The sequence below is a fragment of the Hyaena hyaena genome, unplaced genomic scaffold (genome assembly GCF_003009895.1).
Source record: "Hyaena hyaena isolate Hyena2069 unplaced genomic scaffold, ASM300989v1 scaffold_33, whole genome shotgun sequence".
Lineage (NCBI taxonomy): Eukaryota > Metazoa > Chordata > Mammalia > Carnivora > Hyaenidae > Hyaena > Hyaena hyaena.
In genome coordinates this window covers 2,154,153-2,176,114 of record NW_024080666.1, presented here as the reverse complement: position 1 = coordinate 2,176,114, position 21,962 = coordinate 2,154,153, and the positions used below count along the sequence as shown (strand labels likewise).

General features: G+C 53.4%; 1 protein-coding gene across 2 annotated transcripts in view; it reads left to right on the top strand.

Moving 5' to 3' along the window:
- CTIF (cap binding complex dependent translation initiation factor) overlaps positions 1 to 21,962 on the top strand; it is a 300,249-nt gene that overhangs the window by 160,582 nt on the left and 117,705 nt on the right. For both annotated transcript variants that reach the window (XM_039228853.1, XM_039228852.1), the window contains exon 7: positions 4,647 to 4,723. In XM_039228853.1, coding sequence (XP_039084784.1) covers positions 4,647 to 4,723 — 77 coding nt within the window. The remainder of the gene's footprint in view (positions 1 to 4,646; positions 4,724 to 21,962) is intronic.

The following is a 21,962-nucleotide window of genomic DNA, read 5'->3' as shown; positions in this document are numbered from 1 at the left end:
TGACATTCCTATGAGGCTCTTGCTTTCTCTTTTTCTTTTTAAAGAAAAATTTTTTTAATGTTTTATTTCTTTCTAGGAGAGAGAGAGAGACAGTGTGAGCAGGGGAGGGTCAGAGAGAGAGGGAGTCACAGACTGAAACAGGCTCCAGGCTCTGAGCTGACAGCACAGAGCCCGACGCGGGGCTCGAACCCACGAACCGCGAGATCATGACCTAAGCGAAAGTCGGACGCTCGACTAAGCCACCCAGGCGCCCCTCTTTTTCTTTTTTTCTTAATGTTTATTTATTTAGAGGGAGAGAAAGATTGTGAGTAGGGGAGGAGCAGAGAGAGAGGGAGAGAGAGAATCCCAAGCAAACTCTGCACTGTCAGTGCAGAGCCTGATGTGGGGCTCCATCCCACAAACCATGAGATCATGATCTGAGCTGAAATCTAGAGCCAGCCGCTTAACTGACTGAGCCACGGAGGCGCCCCTGGAGCTCTTTCAACGCATAGAATGGAAGAATTTGTTAAATAAAGAATTAGAATAAAGGCCACTGTTTGCTCTTAAAGGAGAATTCTAACAAGCTTGATGAATTTCCATTCTCTACTTGAGTGATATATTCTAAAAAACAGGGAGGGAGCTCTGGTCTAAAGCCAAAATACCAGCCCCCTGGCCAGGCCTGGAGATACCAGTTCATGCTCCTTTCCAGATTCCTTATTAGTCACACTTGTCATTGGGTGCCTCTCGCCTAGGACATGCCGCCCTTTGCAGCCCTCTCTTATATAAAATGTTTCAGGGCAACTGCTTCCTGGAGCGTAATTGAGTGAGAGAGGAACACTTTCCATTGTGGCAGGATTTTTTTATGGTAATTAACACTTGCTATCCCCTCTCCCCAGAACATACTGCCCCCAGATTTTCCTCCCACCATTTTAAATTAAGGTATCATTTACATACCGTAAAATGTACCCTTTTGAAGTGTACAGTTAGTTGGGGTTTGTTGTTTGTTTGTTTGTTTGTTTGTTTGTTTGTTTTAGTATATTCACAAGCTCATGCCTGCAACCATCATTACTGTGTAGTTCCAGAATATTTCCATCAGCAAAGACAAACCCAGTACTCATTAACTGTCACTCCTCATTCTCCCTCTCCCAGGCCCCTGGCCACCACTCCCCTACTTCCTGTCTGCCGATTTGCCTATTCTGGACATTTCATAAAAATGAAATTCTACAATACATGGTCTTTGGTGACTAGCTTCTTTCCCTGAGCATGATGGGTGTGGTATTTTGGGGGTTTTTTTGCTTTCTTTTTTTGTTTTTTTTTTTTTTGAGAGAGAGAGAGAGACAGTGGGGGAGGGACAGCATGGAGCCAGAAACAGAGATTGATCTCACAACCCTGGGATCAGGACTGGAGTCAAAATCAAGAGTTGGGCTCTCAACTGACTGAGCCACCCAGGCACTCCAAGCATGATGTTTTTAAGGTTCATCCACATCATCACATGTATCAGGACTTCTTCCTTTTTTATGGCCATATACTATTCCATTGCATGGACATACCACATTATACTTACCCAATCCTCAGTTAGTGGATGTTTGGGTTGTTTCCAATTGTGGCTATTATAAAAAATGCTTCCATAAACATTTGTGTACAACCCTGACCTCCTCCCCATGGGTAAAGAGGCTCAGCTAACCCAGATCAGCACTAGCCCGATATCAGATCAGCACAGATTCTCTCTGCTTCCACTGGCCCTATATTTGCCCCAGTTGACACCAATCACCCTTGTCTTGGAGAGAGTACGGGCAGCATCTTGAATTGTGTGCGTCACTCATTGTGTGCATCACTCAGTGCCAACCACCAGCATGAGAAATGAACTGGCTGATTGAAGAGAATTCTCTAGTGAAGCTTGTGGAAGTACAGTGTGTCCTGCTTGATGCAGGAGCACCTGACAGTCCTATGTAAGCGCCCCAGGGAAGGTGGCTGTCATTCATGGATTCACCAACATGCTGATAGCCTGGGGCTCCGGGTGGTCTGCAGCTGGGACCTGTCCTCCAGAGCCCCAGCCTGGGTTGTCCCTGGGGAGGGAACACTTCAGAAGTACAAGACTTTGTTCTGTCACCTTTTTAAAGCTCGTTTTTGGCCTCCTACTGGTGTCTGCCATCCTTCTCCATTCTTCTCCATCCTATTCCAGCTCCACAGCTGGGACAACAGGCCCTCTGCTAATCCCTCTGCCTTCCCTGAGCTGAGCCTCCCGCACCCTCCTCCCCTGCAGACCACCTCAGCCAGACTCTGAGCCAGGATGGGGGTGCTCCGTGAGGAGAGAGACCCGAGCAGCCTCACTTGCTGCAGCACGCTCAGCCCTGAGCAGGGTGTCCGGAGGCTGGGAAGGTGATGAACGTGATGGTGACAGTGGCACCACTGGAGATAGTGAGGCCTCCTGCATACCAGGCACTAGCCTGCCTTCTTTACGTGCTAATCAACTCATTTAACCCTCGCAGGGACCATAGGAGGCGGATGCTGTTATTATCTCCATTTGAGAGATGCGGCAAGCGAGGCTGGTAGAGGCGAGGTTATCTAGCACAGTCACAGAACTCATCAAAAGGAAGCGCCAGGAGCTGAACGCTCACGGTGCAGCTCCAGACCCCATGTTTTTACTCTTGTGATATTTTTTCTGCATTCACATAGTTTGGAGGCAATAGATGAATGGACACAGAGGTCCCGGCCGGGGCTTCCTGAGAAGCCTCGCGTGGCACTACAGGTCTTCTAGGCCACTCTGAGCTTGGTGGAGAGCTAAGACTTGAGCAGAGGGTGAGTCCCGAAGGCAGCTCCCCCTGAGTGTGGAGGAGAAGGGGGGAAGGTGCAGGCCAGAGCCCAGGACTCTGAAGCCCAGACAGGGGAGGCCGCACCTCCTGGGCTCGTGGAAGGCCCAGGGTCGCGGACAGCTCCGTCTGTCCAGCCTCAGAGCTGAGATCCCGATCCAAGCCGCTTCCTTCCATTGTCTACGCGGGGCACACCCAGTGTGTTCCTACAGTGACCCCAGGCCAGGAGGGAGGGAAGGGGCCAGCCCGGAGCTGGGTCAGAATGGGAGAGGGGAAATGAGAGGGGAAGACTTGGTGTTTTTCCTTGTTTGTGTTTTGTATTAAAGAAAAGCAAATAATATCCTTTGAGAAACCCATTAAACAAAGCACATCCTAAGGCTGCCGAGGCCCATTGTGGCCGCCTGGAGCCCGGAATTCATTCATGCCTTTCTGGCCAGATTGCTGGAGGCAAGAGACAGGGTAGGAGGGAGGGACTGTTATTACAATAAATGTTGACATGTGTCATTCACTCCCTGGACTGCTTCGGAGGCCAAGTATCCACGAGGCCAGAGTCCCTGCATCCTCCTGAGTCTGTTCCCTCTTGTCGTCCCACTGCCCCGCCCCCTGGAAGCTCCTTGAGACTGGCCAGAGCTGTCAACATCCACCCCACACTGGTCGGGGACTAAGCCCTGAGAAGGCCTCCCAGTGGGGCCGTCCACTATGGGGCCTGAAACCAAAGGATCTGGGCCTCAGTCTCCCTGTCTATTAAGTGGGGGCATTGGGTTATATGGACTCTGGCTGACCACTTTCCAGCACTCCGGGACCTGTCACTCCCTCTCACACTGTGTGTGCCTAGGGGCTTGTGGGTGGCATGTGGGTCACGCTCAGACTGTAGTCTCTGCATCAGGGTCTGTACACAGGAATCCCAGGCCCGAGTCAGACCACCCCCTTCTCTCAGCCCTCCAGGTCTGGGTCCCCTCAACCACCCCCCTGCCCACCCACGTCCCCACACACAGGCTGCCCATAATGTAATGACAGTGTCCTCCCCCATGTCCCACCGAAACACACTTTAATGCTGGGAGGAGGGAGCTGGTGAGAACAGAGCTGGCCTTCAGCCTGGGGCTTGGCCTGTAAAGGACCAGCCCTGTGTTAGAAGTAGAGGATCTGTCTCCAACCTTGATGTAGATGTATAGCTGTTGTCCTCATGACAACATGGGACCATGCTTAGGATTTTCCCCAGTTCAGTTTTAAAAAGCATTTAACTATTTCATTCTAAATGCTCCCCAGGGTTGTGAGGAATGAGGGTCCTAGGTCACAACTGCATGGGCCGTCCTGGGCTCACGTGAGACAACCCAGGTCCTAACTCAGTCCATCTCAGTGAGACCCAGGGTTTGCAAGGGGCTGCATCTCCTTGGTCCTCTCAATGGCTTGAAGAAGATACTGACACTCCCAGTGTGTCGGGAAGCTTAGAGAAGTCATGAGTGTTCAAAAAGGAACTCATCCTCCATCATGCAGCCACGAATTTGGGATCTGGTCCCAGCTTTGCTGCTAATTCTCTGCAAGACCTCGAACTGGTTCATTCATCCCTCTGGACCTGAGTGTCCTCATCTGGAATTTAAATGACTGGCTATAACAAATTCTGAGGTCCTCTCCGTGTCCCTCCCGATCTTTGGTTCTATAACTCCAGCACCACTGCCTGATGGGAAATGGATTCAGTCAACCATTTTCCAGTTTGCAATGTGGATTGGTGGTCGGAGGCTAGTCTTGCCAAACTCCAATTTCTTTTTGTCACAGATGTTGTTATCAACAGTTATGTGTGAGAAGGTCTTTGCCGTCTTCCCCAAGTTACTAACGATAACTTCCTCCCACATGATGCAGGGCTACCATCCGATGCCCCATGAAGTAGAGATCGCCCACACGAAGAAGTTGTTCCGGAGGAGGAGAAATGACCGAAGGTAGGAGAGACTCCATCGAGAGCTCTGGGTTTTCCGTCCTCGGCCAGCTGTCTGTAGTTCCGTCAGTTCTGGGCTGGGTTTTGCTTTCCCCTGTGGCCAGCTGACACCTGGGAAGTGAAGCGAGTGGGGCTGGTACCAGTCGAGGCTACACTTCTCTGGGCTGGCCCAGGGGGGTGGGTCCCTTCAAGAGTCCAGGGCAGTGCAGGTCATGCCCCTCAGGAGGAGAAATCCTCTTTCCACTGACCCTCCCGTAACAACAGCCGTCCTCAAGGCTGCTGACGTATGTTTTGAGACATGGCGTCCAGGAGGCTCTGGAGCTCACACTTCCAAGGGTGTCTGTCTTTCCTCCTCTTCCCTGGTCCCTGAAAGTCATCCCGGGTCATGTGACAGGTGATATGCAGATCAGCAACTGCACAGGCCACTGCTCTCTAGTGCCTGGAGGAGCTCACTTAACACTAAGCCAAAAACTAGGGTCTCCTTGCAGTTCAGAGTGCTGGGTGATAGCGAGGGGCCGTAAACACTGCCACCAGGGGCACCTGGGTGGCTCAGTCGGTTAAGCAGCCGACCCTTGGTTTCGGCTCAGGTCATGATCTCACAGTTTGTAGGTTCGGGCCCCACATCAGGCTCTGTGCTGACTATATGGAGCCTGCTTGGGGTTCTCTCTCTCTCCTCCCACCCTGCCCCTTTCCCAATTGCTTTCACTCTCTCGCTCTCTAAATAAACTTAATAAAAGAAAAGGGCCACGAGGCAGCCTTGGGTACACAGGCAGCTGAGGCTAGGCGTCCCGGGAAGGCAGGCCATGGTTCCCTTGCAGCCTTTCTGACATGGAAAGGTCTTCATGGTACATTTTAAATGGAAAACTCCAGGTACAGAGTGATGTTTGTAGTCTGTGGACCTTCATAATAAAGCAGCATTAGAGTGTATTTTGTTTGAATATGCATATATTACTTCTGGTTGGAAATGTAAAAAATAAAGGAACGGAGTAAGAGAGGGAAAGCGAAAAAGAGAGTAAGGGTGGGAAGGAGGAAGGAAGGAAGGAAGGAAGGAAGGAAGGAAGGAAAGATGGAAGGATGGAAGGAAGGAAGGAGCGAGCAAAAAGCCTGCTGCCTCAGGAACTAAAATGAGGGGTGTTTCTCTGTAGGAGATTTCTTCTTGGATAGAAGTGATGGCTTGTGGTTTTACCTTTAATGAACAGGGAAAGTCCTCAGAGAGCCAAGGAGTGGTCTAGCTGACATCTCTTGCTCAGAAACTATAGGAGCCTGTTTTGCTGGTATCCCTTGAAACTAGGGCTGTGGCTGACCAGGGTCCCCGGTCCTTCCCTCCACACGTGGGCGCTGACCGAGGAGTGCTGGGTGGTGGCTGGAGCACTGGGCACCCAGAACTCATCATCAGCTTGCGGATTTGGTGGGTGGGAGGCTTTCCAGAGGACAATAACCATGCAACTAACAAGGGGGAAGTCCGTCCTGGCTTTGACATCGGAACCACTAGGCACATCATGTAGCAGCAGGAAAAGGGGAAACTGAGCCAGGAGGGTGGGACCAAGCCCTAGTCCAGGCTTGCCCAAGGCAGGCTTATTACACTGTGTGTGCTGTCTTTGTGCCGTGCAGCATCACAGAGGTTCATTCCTGGTTTCTGGATGCCTGGTGGAGGGAGGAAATAGGGAGCACCCCCCTAAAAGGGGAATGGGGTTCTCAGGGGCTGGAAGGGGTCAGGGAGAGCAGAGGCTCGGTGTCCCTCTTCCCCTGACGCCCGGTTCCGAGTATGTATCTGGTGGTGTGTGGAGTCCCCGTGCTTTGGAAAGAAGGGTCACGCCCTGCCCTGCTTCTTCAGACCCAGGCAATGGCGGGCTGAGGCTCATGTCCATGTCGGCCACACCCCCACTTGTGGGCCCAGTCGCGTGCTCGGCAGCCCCCCCCCCTCCCCCCGTGGCAGGCCTCCGGAAAGCAGCGTGACTCAGGAATGTAGGAAGAGGAGAGTGACACGCAGGCACTGGGGAGCCGCCGTTCCGCTGAGCCGCACCCGTGTTAACAAATGCCTGGGGTAGGTCAGCACACCTCACAAAGGATGTGGACCCAGGACAGGGTCGAAAGCAAGGCAATAAAGATGATTAAAGGGATAGAAAGTATGTCCTGGTAGGAGAGGCTAACGGGACGAAGCAGGGGAAGAACACGCACGCCAATAAACTCATGAGAGGTTTACACGGAGGGCCAGGAGCAGCTGCCTCGTGTTCCCGGGGACCCAAACCGGAGGGAGCTGGCTGGAACGCAAGAAGAGGGTGTTCAGCTAGACCACAGATGCACTCCAGGAGTAAACGCCTTGACCATCAGAGGGTCCGTCTGCGGTTCAGGACGGCAGGCAGCGGAAGGTGGAGCGTGTGGCGCCCTATAGTTTGGAGCGGGGTCGCCTGCATTCTATCCCAGGTCCCGCTGGACGCGCTGGACGCGAGGGGTCGTGGGTCCCTGCTGCTTCTCACTTCCAGTTGTGGAAGGCTGAGGCGCCTGCCCCGGAAGTAAACACCGGATATGGATTCTACCTCCTCCATTCTCTACCTCTGTGACCTGGGCAGATTGTTTCACACCCCTGTTGTCTTCTGTAAAATGGGTCTACTAAGCGGGAGGCTTGAATGATTCAATCTTTGTAAGGCTCCTGGAAACGGTCTTAGCGCCGGCCCACTCTTGGGTCCGAGGTACACAGGAAACACTATAGGGAAGGGTGGGGAGAGGGCTGCAGCGAGGGTGGGCCCTCACCCACGATCCCCCTTGGGAGTCCGGGGAGCTTTGCCCTGCGTTCACTCCCGGATCAATTTCCTTCTCCTGGTTCTGCTTCCCCAGGCAGACCAGGAAGGAGGGCCCTCCGGTGCGGCCGTCTGCGGCCTCTGCTCCCACACTCCATGGGCTGCTGCGAGGCGCTCTGTGATGAAAATTGAGTTGCAAATGCCCTGTCTTCGTTTTGCAGAAAAAGGTTAAGCCCGAGAATGGTTCCTAGGGTCCCCCCCCGCCTTAAAAATGTTCTCGAAACTTAAACAACTAGTAACTGCTTGCTTATTTTGGGAAACTACTCAAAGATGTTTGCTGATTTCAGAAAAAAATTACACATTTCATGCTATGAATGTACTAAATGAGTACTTCAAGCATTCCTCAAGGAGCCACATACCTCAGGTGCCCCATCCCCACCCACGTTGGAGACCTGGTGCGTGGAGGAGGGCCTGCGAGCTTCCCCTGCCCCAGCTTCCCACCCCCGGCCTTGGGTGCAGGCAGAGGAGCAGGCTCCCAGAGGGCCAAGCCTTGCCCATGCTGCCGACCTTGAGTGAGGTCTCACCTGCTGAGGGTGCAGGATTCTCTCCCCTCCTAGGCCCTGCTCTGTTTGCAGAGATGAACAGACTGGGGCAATGAACAACTGTCAGGGGCTGTGTTCCCTAGGAAGCTGACTCTGGAGTAGGGCACTTAACAGAGGAGCGTCCTTTGAATCAAAAGCCATAGACAGGAAGCCAAGGGAGCAGGATTGGGCAGAGGGAGAAGCTGAGTCTGGGTGGGGAGTTCTGGCCCATGGCGGGGAGCGGGGGGGGGGGCCGGGGGGGCTCTGAAGTTGAGGTGATTTAGAGCTGTCCTGAGACAGAATGAAGGAGCAGGTCTGCCTATGCCCTGCCTGCTGGTCATTGGATAGAATTGCCACAACCTTAGGCTGGCGGCTCTCATCACCCAGGGCAGTCTCTGTAGGGGCTGACAGCAGGGGCGAGGGGGGAGGAGAGGTCTGCTCCAGCACATCTAGCAGCTGAGGGGGGTGAGTGCACCATATCTGAAGGGGAGCCTGGGTGGCACATCACCCCGAAAGCCCCTGGGAAGCCTTACTTAACTCTCCTACTGGGACTGATGGAGTAGTGCTCTGTACTTCAGCCTGTGTTCCAGAGAACACCAGAGAAGTGCTAGGCTTGGCCCCTGCTCTCCAGGGCCTAGGGTACAGCTTACACAGCCGTCTTTGGCTCTTGAAGCCACCAGACTGCATGTAGAATCTGAGTGTTGAAAGAAAAGAGCCAGCAGGGGCTGGTGGAGGAGTGCTTCCTGGAGGAGGTGGGCTTGAACTAACCTGTGAAACACAAGGAGGATTTGGAAGGGAAACCAGAGGATATCAGGATGGAAGGAATGTGAAAGGTGCAAGAGCCAGAGACCCCCACCTCCCCAGAAGCCATCCCACAAAGCTCCTTAGAAACAGAGCCAAGAGCGTGGCGCATACGGCAGTCACCACCCCCAACTGAACTAAATCAAAGGGAAGGGCTGGAGTTCCTGGTTCCTAATGGGCCCTGGCCCAGGGGGCTACAATCTGTGTAGACACAGCACACCCCAGAACGGGGCCTCCTAACAGAGCAGGGCAGCGAATGCAGGCACTATCTCTCCATCCCACGCTGCCCCGGCAGCCGGGGAGACTAGAGCACCATTCTCCCACTTAATCTATTTCTTTAAGTGAGGGCTCAGAATGGTTCACGGAAGGAAGAAGAATGGTTAACGGACTCCACGTGTGCAGCAGATTCAGGAGGAAGAAGAAAAGAAGGCCATGGTCATCCAGCTAGTGTCAGTTCGCCCTGCTGGGCGAGGGGCAGGAGAGCCAGCTGTCTCCACCCTTCCGCAAGCCACCCCCTCCCTATGTCCCCAGGCGCTGCAGTCGGGGCCACATCCTGGACGCTGCATGGTGATTGGAGCCTGAATGACCATGGCCGTGGCTTGGTGTCCTCTAATTGTAGAACCAATTAAGGATCTTATTCCTTCTTCCCTTCCTCTGCCAACATGTGGCCAAACCCTCCCTGAGTGCCAGGCTCTTTCCCTAGGGACAAAGTTAGTATCAGCCATCAGATCTGATTTGGCAAAAGCTCTCTGTGACATCTTGTGGGTCACTGATAAAAATGAACAGGATCTCTGGAATTATGGGTGATGGATCTATAAGTTTCTAAATATACTAAAAATCCTGACTTATGTAATTTAAAAGGATAGATTTCTCTTACAGGGTTTGCATATCAATTAAAATTTTTTTGGTGACTAAGGCAGGTTCCAGGAAAGAATGGCATGGAAACCCCTGGAAATACTCCTTGAATCTTGACTCTTGACGCTTGCAGGTTTCCCCAAATGTATCAGGCGAATAACCGTTTCAAAAACGGAAGTAAATCTGGTCTGGTTCATGTGAATCTGTGCTAACTATTGGTTACGTCATTTCTTCCAAAACATCTGTTTGGGAGTTGCTTTGAGAGACATGATATCTATATATTTTCTGATTTTGGAAAATTGGAACCGTAAGCACACAGCTACAGTCTCTAGCACTTTGTTCTCCAAGATTCCTCCGACATGTTCAGGGACTACTAATGACCTCAGTAAAGCATCCTCTTTTCCTGAGCAATATTGCTCCCTCCCTTGGGCTAGAAGATGAGAATTAGGGCACCTGTCACTCCCCCACCATCCCCTCCTAGGCCCTGGACATCGTATGGACCGGCAGGGTCTACCTCTCCTGGCCCATCACTTATCCTCCAACAGAAAGCAAACCCTTCTTTCAGCCGCGCCCTTAATTTTACATCATTAACCCTGTCCGCAGCCCCATGCTTCCCTCCTCCCTCTCACTCAATGTACAAAATTATAATTTTAGAACCCTCGTTAACTCTTCTTAGACCCACTCCGTAACACATTCTGATGATTACCGTGCTTTGATGATCATCATTGGCTATGGGCAACCTCTCATTCCTCCATTCTGGAACCACCTTATCACTTCTAGGCTCATGGGCAAGGACCCTGAGGAAGCCCTGGTGCCTCCTTAACCCCCTTTCCTCTAAGTCACAGTTACTTTCAGAAGCCTGACACTCCCCTGAGCACTGCAGACTCCTGCGGTCACGGAGTCCTTCGTCCTGTGCGGATGACTCTGTCCCAGATCATGCGGACCAGGAACAGATCAGGAAGCAACTAGTTCAGATCCCTGGATCTGTCCATCAGCTCACGAGTCGTTAAGTTAGCCCTTTTGGAAGTACAGTCAATCCTCCTTAGTTGTGGGTTCCATATTTGCAAATCTGCCCACTTGCTAATATCTATTTGTAACCTCAAAATCAATATTCACGGTCCTTTCAAGGTCATTCATGGGCACGCGGGGTGGTGAGAAATTCGAGTTGCCGAATGCGCCGCTTCCCGGCTGCGGTCAAACAAGGAGATGTTCTTGTGTTTCGGCTCTCACGCTGCAACGAGCCTCCTTTTCATGATCTATTTAGTGCCATGATTTTCACAGTTGTGCGCTTTTGCCGTTTAAAATGCCCCCAAGTGTCATCCTGCGGTGCTCTCTAGTGTTCCTAAGGGCAAGAGGGCTGTGATGTGCCTCTCCGAGAAAAATCTTGAGTGTCAGGTAGGTGTCATCCAGGCCTGAATTGTATATAGTCAGGATACTTATGATGCATTTTCATGATCGATAGAGTGCTGTTGGCCATGCGTTCACCATTAATGAACCAACAATATATAATAAGTAAGGTGTCTTTAAGCAGAAACAGATAATATAAGGTTTATGTATTGATTGATTGGAGAAAATGTGGTGGCCAGAGGCTTGTAGGAACCCAACCCTGAATTTCCCTTGGGAGTAATCGTTCGGCATTCCCTAGGCCAGCGTTTGCGGGGCTTTGTAGACCTGAACTACAGCGAATAATGAGAGTCAACAGTGCTTACTCTTTAAACAGGGTAGAGAGGTGCTCAAGGTAAAGGTATAGGCTGTGAGTGATCGGATTTCAGACCTGAGTAATTCATCTTGTTTGTGTGGTCGTGGGAGAGCTGAGGGCAAGAGAAGGGAGGATCAGGAGACCCCTCCTTCCCTGGTCGTCACCTGTCTTGGGTCTCATTGAGGGGACGTCTGCTTCATTGGCCCCATCCAGGGATGACACCATCCCTGAAGCCCCCCAGACCACTCAGCCCTAGACCGCTCAGCCCTGCGGTCACCATCAGTGTCATCCTGTCATCAGGAGCCCAGGGGAAGGCGAGACAGATCACACTGCCATCGCCCGGGGTTTGTCTTTATATCCCAGCAAGGAAATTGCCCTCATTAAGTCTCTGCTAAAGATAGATAAGAAAATGGGACAGGCAAACCCCCACCTGGCAGGCAGCCCTGTCGGATTCTAAGCAAAATGAGTCAGATAGGAATTATTTTTAGGTTCCTTCTCCTCCTCCCCCACGCCCACCCCCAAGCAGGCGCTCTTGGAAAGAACAGCTCATTTCTTAAAGCCAGATGTCCACGTCCATGTCCAACTGACGTGAGAGTCCCAATATGCCTAGAGAAGACCCCAGCCTTTGCACAAACCACGATGGCCAGGTCCTCCTTTGGACACTGCAGCCACCTCGCTCAGTGTTCCTGGGAGGAACAGGCTGCAAGGGGGCCCCGGGAAGGGTGGCCCATGACTCACCTAAGAGTGACGCACCTCCCAGGATGCCCTTTCTCGCCCCTCTTTCCCGGCGCATGCCGCGTGCTCAGGATCTGCTCTATACACCATACTTCATGGGAGAGAAATCAAGGCCCTGGGGCCCCTCTCCCAGGGGGACTAGCACATCCCTTGGGCCAGGGACCCGCATCCAAGGGAGGGCCCTTTTGTGCATTTTGGCAGAGCTCCCGTGTGCCGGGCCCGCCCACTCTGGCAGTGGGCATCTCCCAGTCTGTGCCCACTCTGGGAAGCTGAGCATTGCCCTTCTTTGTTCTCCCTCTTCCCCTTTTTCCAGCAATTAGGACTTGTGCAGACCGCGTAGACCCTAGATGGGAAAGGAGAGTGACCTGGAGGTAAGGGATCTGACTGGAGTGGAAGCAGGGGCCTGTGCCCACCAGCCTAGAGGGCAGGAGGGTTGCTGACTAGGAAAGTAGCTGAGAGAGAGAAATGCCATCGTGGCCGGGTCTGTGCCTGGGACAGAGGGTAGAGCAGGAGACAGCCTTCAGAGCTGGTTCAGTTACGCCTCCTCAGTGGCCTCGGGCTCTCTGTTTCTGCAGTGATGGGCATTTGGGAGTTGGCTCACACATGTTGACCCCTGGTCCTTCCCCAGCAACTCTGAAGGCCCCAAGTAACTGGGCGCCTGGCACCACCTCCCCACAGCCTTGCCTGGGGGCAGGGTGCATGGTGGGCAGCCCAGCTGCGCAGCCTTCCTAGGCTTCAGGACTAGCTCATCCCTCATCAGGCAGGGGGTCTTTAGGAGATAAGGACCCTCACCAAGCCTATTGTCTCAGGGACAGTGATGCGTGCAGGGGTGCCAGCAGATGACACTGATGCAGGTATGCAGGAAGTCCCAGAGGCCATAACCAGTGCCCCTTATATCTTCTACCCAACTCATGTGCCCTCTCCAGAAAGTTCCAGAAAGGCAGGCCCTATCTGCTGCTCCTGTGTACATCTTTCAAGACCAAATCTGGTGTAGGTTGGTACCCCTGGTTCCCTGCATGCCCAGCTGAGTCCCCTGGCTGAGGTGCAGCCTGGGACCGCCTTATTCGGAAGGGAGGCTGTCCACCCCCTTGGTTCTAGGGCCTTTTTGCTGGACCCGTGGTCAAACCCAGCCCACCCTCCGTCCTCTGGAAGTCACTCAGCAACTTAACAAGCCCTTCCAGAATGTTCACCATGTTCAGGACACACGGAGCCCTTTACGAAATATCAGCTCATAGAAGCTTGCCAACAACCTTAGAAAGGAGATAACTGTTTTTGTTTCCATTTTACAGATGGGGAAAGCCCTGTCTTGCAAACTTGCACAGAGAAGCGAAGTAACTTGCCCAAAGTCAGAGAGCTGGGAAGTTTAGCTGAGCCAGACTGCAAACCCAAGCAGTCTGGCTTCAGAACCTGTGTCCCCAACCAGTTCTGTGCAGAAGACTCCTGTCTGTCCCCTCCTCAGCACACTGTATCTCCCTCTTTGGGTCCTTTACTACCTTCTATACTCCCCCCCCCCCCCCAATTAACTCATGTGCCGAGGGTGGTGAACAGCATGGGGCTGCTGTTTTCAAAATGGACTGAGTGGGGAGCTAGTACATATTCCAAAGGAATCAGTGAATGGGGAGGTTTCAAACGAGACCTACCCGACAGAGTCACTCACCTGCCTCCTGCGCCCCAGCACCCGCTCCGTCACGCCTGGAGATCCTTCCTTGGTTCAGATGATTCATGCGTGGACATATTTAGGAAGGGCCTGCAGTAGCCTGGAGCTCTCCCAGGTTGTGGGGGCCCCACCCGGTGAGAAACTGGAGGAGGGGTGGTGTGAGTTCTAGAATGGTGGGCAGCTCCCAGGGGAGGGCGATCTGGCCAGGAGGGCCTCCTCCCGTCCCCACCCCTGCCCCAGGGGGACCAGCCCAGAGCACGAGATGCCTGCCTGCAGGGACAGGGGCACAGGTTTTAAAAATACCAAGGAGCCTTCCTGCCTGATCAGCATTTACCCTGAGCTCCAAGGGTTATTTCTGAGTCTTCCCAGTAATTCAAGTTTAGTCATTTATTCCAAGGCGTGTGTTTTGGGGAAGCCAAGGTGGCCTCTATTATGGTTGGGAGTATTTTGGGGGGGACCCTGGTTTCCAGAAGTGATGCAGGGCCTCAATTCGTCAAGCCGTCAGCAAACAGAATTAAAATAGCTCAAGACAGGCCCTCAGTTCCTTGGAAGTGATGCTTAGTCCCCATGAGGAAAATGAAGACCGAGGTGTCCCCTGTCCCCTGGGTGCCCCGGGGTCATCTCTCAAGTAGCACCTGCAGGGATCTCAGCGCCCTTCAAAATGCAGAATGGACGGAGCAGCCTGTTCTTTCCAAGGAAGCCTGGACAGATGGACAGACAGACAGCCAAGCCCCAGGAGGAGACAGGCCCACAGCCGTGGCACACCCTGTGGGTCCAGTTGTAACTGGACACGAACTTACCAGCAGTTCAAGGGGAGCTTAAAGCTTACAGTTGCCAGCTTACATTTACCCCTTAGCGGCGCGGGGCAGAATTATTGGGACTCTTTCCAACAACCTCAGGAAGGAGCTAATTTTTATTTCCCTTTTACTGATGAGGAAAGTAACTCACACAGAGCAGTGAAGTAACCGGACCACGTGTAACCTTCCTGATAGACCTTCAGAACCCGTACCGCCCTCCCACTCTCCGCTCCCTGGAGACCTGCCCAAGGCTGCCCCCACCTCCCTCCTGCCACCCGGTCCCCCTCTGTGCTCCCCGTCTGTGCAGGACCCCTTCCCTGACTTCTGCCTGCTGGCTCCCTTCCATTTACAGGTTCCACCTGCCCCACCCCCCTCCACCCTGCAAGCTCTTTTTAGGCCTCTCTGATCCTCTTCCCTGACCTTCCCCGCTGAGGACGGCCCGGCACACACCCAGAGAGCTCTGCTTGCCTCAGTCATGTCCCCTGGCTCTCCAGGAGCACGTCCCGCAGCGGAGGGATTTGGGGCCAGGCGGGAGGCCCCGGAACACGCAGGACACTGGCCCAGTTGTGAGCCCGCATATCCTGAGCCGGCTCTCGGGGTGAACGGATGAGCCCAGAACTACAGCAGCCCTCGAGTTGTCTTCAGATCCTGTCTTTTCAGCTTATTCTAGGCTTTCTGTTTCCTGGGCCTGGCACTGAACTTCAAGGAAAATGTATGTGGACCCTAAACAAAGATGAGGAATGTTCTGAGGAATTGAAAATATGATACGGGGCTGTATGTGTGTCTGTTCCGTCTGGTGGCCCAGTGGCCATAGTAAACCTGCTCTAGGCTAGCTCAGCGCATCAGGGAGCAGGCAGCACAGGCTTGTCACCTTGAGCAGGAAACCTGGTGCCTTTGAACTGTGAGCTGCAGCTGTGGCTCAGAGAGTCAGAGCGGGATCAGGGTGGCACAGGCAGAGGGAAGGATTCGGACTCTGCCCTGATGTTCTGGAAGGCTGAGATGGTCAGCTAGAAGGAGGGTAGAGAGGTGATCATCAGCCTGTCGCTAGGCAGGGCCCACAAAGGCCCCACCATCCAGCTTTCATTCCTCTGCCCTTAGGCACCCCCTCCCAGCTGAAGCTTCTGGATATTCTTACTGTGGTTCTTCTTCTAACACAGTCAGGCGACACTGTCTCCACCTTGTCATCCACTCCACACCCCACTATCCCCAAATAGCTCCCATAGCCCAGATTGACTGCTTTTGCATCCCATCTGGGAATCCAGGGTGTCAGTGGGCGATTTGGCCTTAATGGGTCACCAGGCGGGTCACCTTGCATTTTCTCTGAGGTAAGAGAATGATTTGGTGCTAAGTGTTCCTGACACACTGAGATGCCAGGACAGGGTGGGAGGTTGTATTTTCTGAAGACAGGATTTTTAGCACCTAAAAGCCTAAAACCATCCCCCTTTTGCCAAATACCCCTTTTTCCTCCACCTTCATTTAACAGAAGTCACATAGCATGAGGCACTGCAGTCAGAATGTGTGAGTGGCCCCTTCTACACCTGTCCAGACTTGCTTTGGGTTCCGTTACTAGATGTGGAGCCTCAGAAGCATTGCTTCACCGCTCTCAGGCAAGGTGCTTATCTATGACATGGGACATCTACCTTCCGACTGTTTTGCAGTTCAAATGAGACAACGCTTCGAAAGCAGGGAAAATGTCAAAGGCTGCACAAATACGAAGGTTTAAGCCATCTGTGTTGTGTCGGAGGTGCACGCATGTCTGCGTGCCCTGTTGTGTGTGTGGCTGTTGCAAGGTTTCCACCAGTTACCGTTCCCAATGACAGTTTGCTGGAAATGGAGCGTGGCCGGGGCGCTTGTATTGGCTATCTCTCACCAAAGAACAAACGGCTCCAAAGCGCAGAGCTTACAACAACAAACAGTTCTTGTCTCGTGCAGTTTCCAAGGGTCAGGAATCCAGGAGCAGCTTAATTGGGTGGTTCTGGCTCCGAGTCCCTCCTGAGACTGCAGTCAAGCTGTTGCCCGGGATTGTGATCATCTGAAAACCTGATTCAGATGGAATTGGGCGGTCCATGTCCAAGCTCGGTGACGCGGTTGTTGGCAAGCCTTAGTTCCTCACTGGCTGTTGGCCGGAAGCTTCATTTCCTTGCAATGTGGGCCTCTCTGCAGGGTGCTCATGATAGAATGAGTGATTTGAGAGAGAGAGAGAGAGAGAAGCTGTCATGTATTTTTACAACCTAATCTCAAGAGCGACATACCATCCTTCTGCCATGTTCTGTTGGTCATACGAACTAACCCTGGTACAGTGTGGGAAAGACTATATAAGAGCATGAATACCAGGGGATGGGGGCCACAGGGAGTGGCACCTTTATCCACTTCTAGTTCCTTTCTGTGTCATTGCCTTCTCCCAAATCCCCACTTTAAATGATCTAGTAAAATCCACAAATGCCTTTGAATGGGTTGAGGTGTTTTGTGTTTTCTCGTTCAACTTCAAATCTTTCTAGCAGCGGCTTCCTTATCTTCTCCTCTCTTCTATCCTCCTTGTCCACGGCCCCTGTGTCTGATGGGATACGAGGGAGACTATTTCCTACCTGGAGAAGGTATTAAGGCAGAGGACGCTATTGTCCGAGCTTTGAAACATACCTGTCCTCCAGGGGGTCGGGCAGATAGTTCCAGGAAAAGAGAAGTTTCCAAGATAGACAGACAGACAGACAGACAGACAGACACACACACACACACACACACACACACTCACACCCAGAGGCATGTCCATCATAACAGTAATGTAGGGGAGACTCAGAGAGGCCATGTAGTTTCCTCAAGACCTTGTGGAGCCCAGTAGGAATATCCAGACTCTTCCACAGGGTTTTGTCACATCGGCCCTGTACAGGGAGGTAAGTGTCTTTTTTCTACCCACTCCAGAGGAAAAGGTGATTTGGAGTTGTCTGCCTGTCTGAGTGCGGGCTGCCCTGCCCGGGGGGGACGGCCAGATATTGGAGGGATTCAGAACAGTGGCGGGAAGGGGAGACATCCCTCAGTCCCAGGAACATTTAGGCAGGTGCGATGACAGCTTTTGAAGGGACTAGGCGGCAGAGGTGGTCTGTAGTCTGCCCTTTCCATGCAGGCGCTCTTCCCCTCCTTTCAGAAGGCACCGCCAGAAGTACCTGGGCAGGCTCTGGCTCCAGAGAGAGTCATGGAATGAAGTGATAATATGCCCTTTATGACCAGAGCTTTGCTGTCTGGTACGAATTTAAATTCGTTGAAATGAAGTAAGTTAAAATCTGTCCTCGGTCTCACCGGCCACTTGGCAAGTGCTCACTGGCCACAGGGAGCCGATGGTTACCACGTCGGACAGTGCAGACAGAGAACGTCTCCGTCCCTGCAGAAAGTTCTGTTGTTAGATAGTCCTGCTCCGCAGAAACCCTCCTGGGCCCCAGACAGCCAGGCAGGGGTGGCTGGAGGGCAAGAGGGAAGGCCGGGGTGGAGCATTCTAAGGGTCTAGGCAGGGAGAAGTGGCCTGCAGAGCAGAAGGAAGAAACTGAGAAAGAGAAGGAGGTGCTTACTGAGTACGCATAGCCCCCGGGGTGTGGAGGTGGAGGCGGCTCAGGAAGGGGGTCACTCCTCCTTGAGGTGGGTCTGGTGACAAGGAACACCGCCCACCCTGCTGGGGTTCCAAAGCCTGCAAAGGCCACTTCCTCCACATCTTTGCTCAGAAGCGTGGCTGGAGGCTGACAGGTGCTAGCCCCGGGGAATGGCCTTTAGACCCTTTCTGTGAGCCAGCAAGACCCTTGAGAGCTGAGAAGCCTCCCCCAGACCTGACGGGGACATCACTGTGGGTGACCCAGGGCACCCCAACCTTACCTCCCGTGCTGAAAGTTAGGGAGAAGGGAGGGGGACAGGGAGCCATTGGCTCCTTTGTCAACACACTCCACCCTCTATGCTTGAGTGAGACTCCGGTCACCCCCTCGTTCCTGCAGAACCTCATGCACAAACCACATCTCCAACCGTGTCTTCCCCAGGATTGGCTCAGGGCCCCTGACAAGGGCTTGGTTTGGTTTTGGGACCCAAGGGAGTACCCAGATGGGTGACATGTCTTCAGACAAAATCTTGTATGGAAAATAAACACATACATGAATAGAAAACCTCCTTAGTTCTAATCAGGTTGGGGCCAAAATCCCAACTGTCCCACCCACCACTGTCCCTCTGTCCCCACTATTTTTTTAGTTTGTTAGTTAGTTAGTTAGTTTATTTATTTTGAAATAGAGAAGGCATGAGCAGGGGAGGGGCAGAAAGAGAGGAGAGAGCGAGTATCCCAAGCAGGCTCCACTCTGTCAGTGTGGAGCCCGATTCACTTAATGCGGGGATTGAACTCCCCAACCGTGAGATCATGACCTGAGCCGAAGTGGGATGCTTAACCAGCTGCGGCCACCCAGGCGCCCCTGCCCCGGCTCCTGTAACTAGCCATGGAAGCTGCTCCTTAGGGAGTGCCCCACCTGTACTGGGCATCCTGTCTGGATCAGGGGTCAGCAGTCTTACCCCGTCAAGGACCAGAGAGTAAAACAAACTGTATTCACAGCAACAGATGGTGAGGGAAATGGCCCACAGGCCAGAGTTTGCAAATCCCTGATCTAGATTAGCACAAATCCTCCAACAAAACCAAAGAGAAGAAAATTTGTTCCTGCCGTATGGCCGAGACCAAGGCACAGCAAGTGAAGTCACCGGCCTCATTCTGTTCTCACATGTCTCTTGGGGCAAACCCAGGCCTGCCTGGCCAGAGTTCACATCCCCTGTCCTGTCTCCCTGCAGGGTCCCTCCCCAGGACAGAGGTAGCAAGAAAGCCAGAAGAGAGGTCCAGGGGGCACCAGGCTGCCTTTCCCCATTTCCCAGCATACACTAGTCCTTGAACACAGCACTAGATGTGAGAGCTGAACCCCCAGGGCCACTGTGCTGGCTGGATGCTTGAGCTTGGTCTGATTAGCCTCACAAAGCCTATTTATTGGCTCCTTGCCCCAGAGTGGACAGAGTTCCCCAGGGATGCATTTTGACATGGAGGCAGCAGAAAACCTAGCCAACTGTTGTGGGGGGAGACTGCAGGGCTCAGCGGCCTGGGTATAGCCGGTGACCCCTAATGGGTAGAACGTGGAAGACTAGAAGTCACAAGTCCCCTGCTCCCTGAAGCTGTTAAGGCAGGGCCCTACAAGGCAGAGGTGGACAGGGAGGAAGGACCGGCAGTGTGGGACAGCACAGCCAGATCAGGTCTTGCCTCAGAGACGGGGCTGGCCAGCCCAGACCCACGCCCACCAAGGGGCAGCTGCGGGGTCCCTTCTCCTAAGACCACAGCCTAAAGTTAATACCACAGCCCAAAGCACCTTCAGGCTAAGAGGGGTCTCTTGCTCTTGGTGACCCATCCTTGACCAGCCCCTTCTGGACGGGAATCTTCCCATTCACTCTTTGGAGTTCCTTTGGGTCACAGCTGTGCCTCCTCTGGAGCCCAGCATGGCCCAGCCAGTCAACGCTGTCCATTATGTCCCCTCCACACCACACCAGCCATGCCGCCAAGAGACTGGGCTGCCCAGGTCCCTGCCAGGGTCTCCATCCAGACTGTAGGCAAGAGGAGGTGCTCACGAGTATAACCAGCCATGTGGGGGCGTCAGTCTTCTTCATGCCCTCAGTAGAGGCGTGGTGGGCCCTCCACAGATACTTGATCTACACACTAATAATCCTAGTATGAAAGGTGCGGGGGGGTTACTGCCTGGACTTCCATCGTTAGCGCATGCCTTCTTTGGGTTAAAACTCCCCATTTCCTGAGTTCCCTACAAGGTGTAGCTGCCCTCCTGGGGGAAGTAGTATCCCGAGGCTCTTGGACAAGTTCTTGGCACTGAATTCATCAAGCCTGTGGATTACAGGGTGCCTGGGTGACTCAGTTGGTTGGGCGTCCGACTTCAGCTCAAAGTCATGATCTCACAGTCTGTGAGTTCGAGCCCCGCGTCAGGCTCTGTGCTGACAGCTCAGAGCCTGGAGCCTGTCTTTGGATTCTGTGTGTCCCTCTCTCTGCCCCTCCCTTGCTCACGCCTCTGTCTTTCTCTCTCTCTCTCTCTCTGTCTCTGTCTCTCAAAAGTAAATAAACATTAAAAATTAAAAAAAAAAAAAAAAAAAAAAAAGACCGTGGACTGCAGGTAAGGGAGGGAGGCGACGAGACAGAAAGGAGAGTTGGAAGCCGCTTGGGAGTGGCAGAGGGGGTGGTGGAATCGAAGGCCCAGCTTGGTCACCTAACGATTGTGCCCTAGTCCCGCCCACCTGTTTTGGAGTGGTGGCCTCCCACGCCCATTACACCCCTCAGATCCCCCCCAGCCAGCCTCGGCCAGCCACTCTTCCCCTCAGGGTGCTGAGCTCAGGGTGGGGAGGAGGGCCCCCTGGGCCTGTCGGAACCTTGCCCAGGCCCCAGGGAGCGCCTGCAGTCAGGAGGGGTGGCAGGGACACGGTGGCCTGGGGGGAGCCTCTGGCCGCCAGAGAAGGGGCACACCAGCTTTGGTGAAGGACTTCCGGGGCGGGTATTTAGAACGTGTGCTGGGGGGCGAGCTGGCCCATCCCACCACAGAGCAACAGGGAGTGTTGAGGAGGAAGCAAATTCTGAGTCAGCCCAGGGTTTTTCATTTTGCAAGAGCAACAACGGGAAAGAAGTCTCCTTCAGGCCACACCTGCAGGGGCCACGCTAAGCCAGCAGGCCCCCAGCCCGCCTCAGGGAGCCCTGACTCCCCCGCCAGCCCCTTGCCCTCAGAAATCACAACTAGCCCATCCCTTCTCCGCGTCTCTCAGGGCTGGGTCCCAGAGGTGAGCTTCTCCTCAGTAAAGGGCTACTTCCCATCCTAAGATACTCCTCTGTGCACTAGCCGCGGTTTCTTAATTCTGATGGCGGTGGATGCAGTGTGGAGCCCACTAACCGGGATATCTGGAGAGCTGGCCATCTCCCCCGGGCAGGGTTAGCTCTCAGCGAGGCCATTAGGGACGCTGGGTTCTTCAAATTCCACAGAGGCTGCCCCATGAGCCCCCGCTCATATCCAACAGGGGACAGGCCAGGCTGGAAGGGAGGCCTGAGGCCCCACCCCCTCCCCCCAGTGTCCAGAGTCGGGGAGACCTTCAAGGCTCTCCTTCTCCTGGCAAAGACTGCCCACAAAAATAGGTCAGGGCTAATCCAACCCCCCCCCCCTTGAGAATTGCTGTGTTCAAAGAGATGATGTCAGATTAGCTACATTAAAATAATTTCAATCCCAGGATTCATTTACCTCCTGTTTGTCATCAGGGCAGCATGCTAGGGGAGAGAGGAAAGTTTTCCTCCGGAGGCAAAAGTACTTTCCATTGTTGGCCCCACCCACCTCATGATCCCCG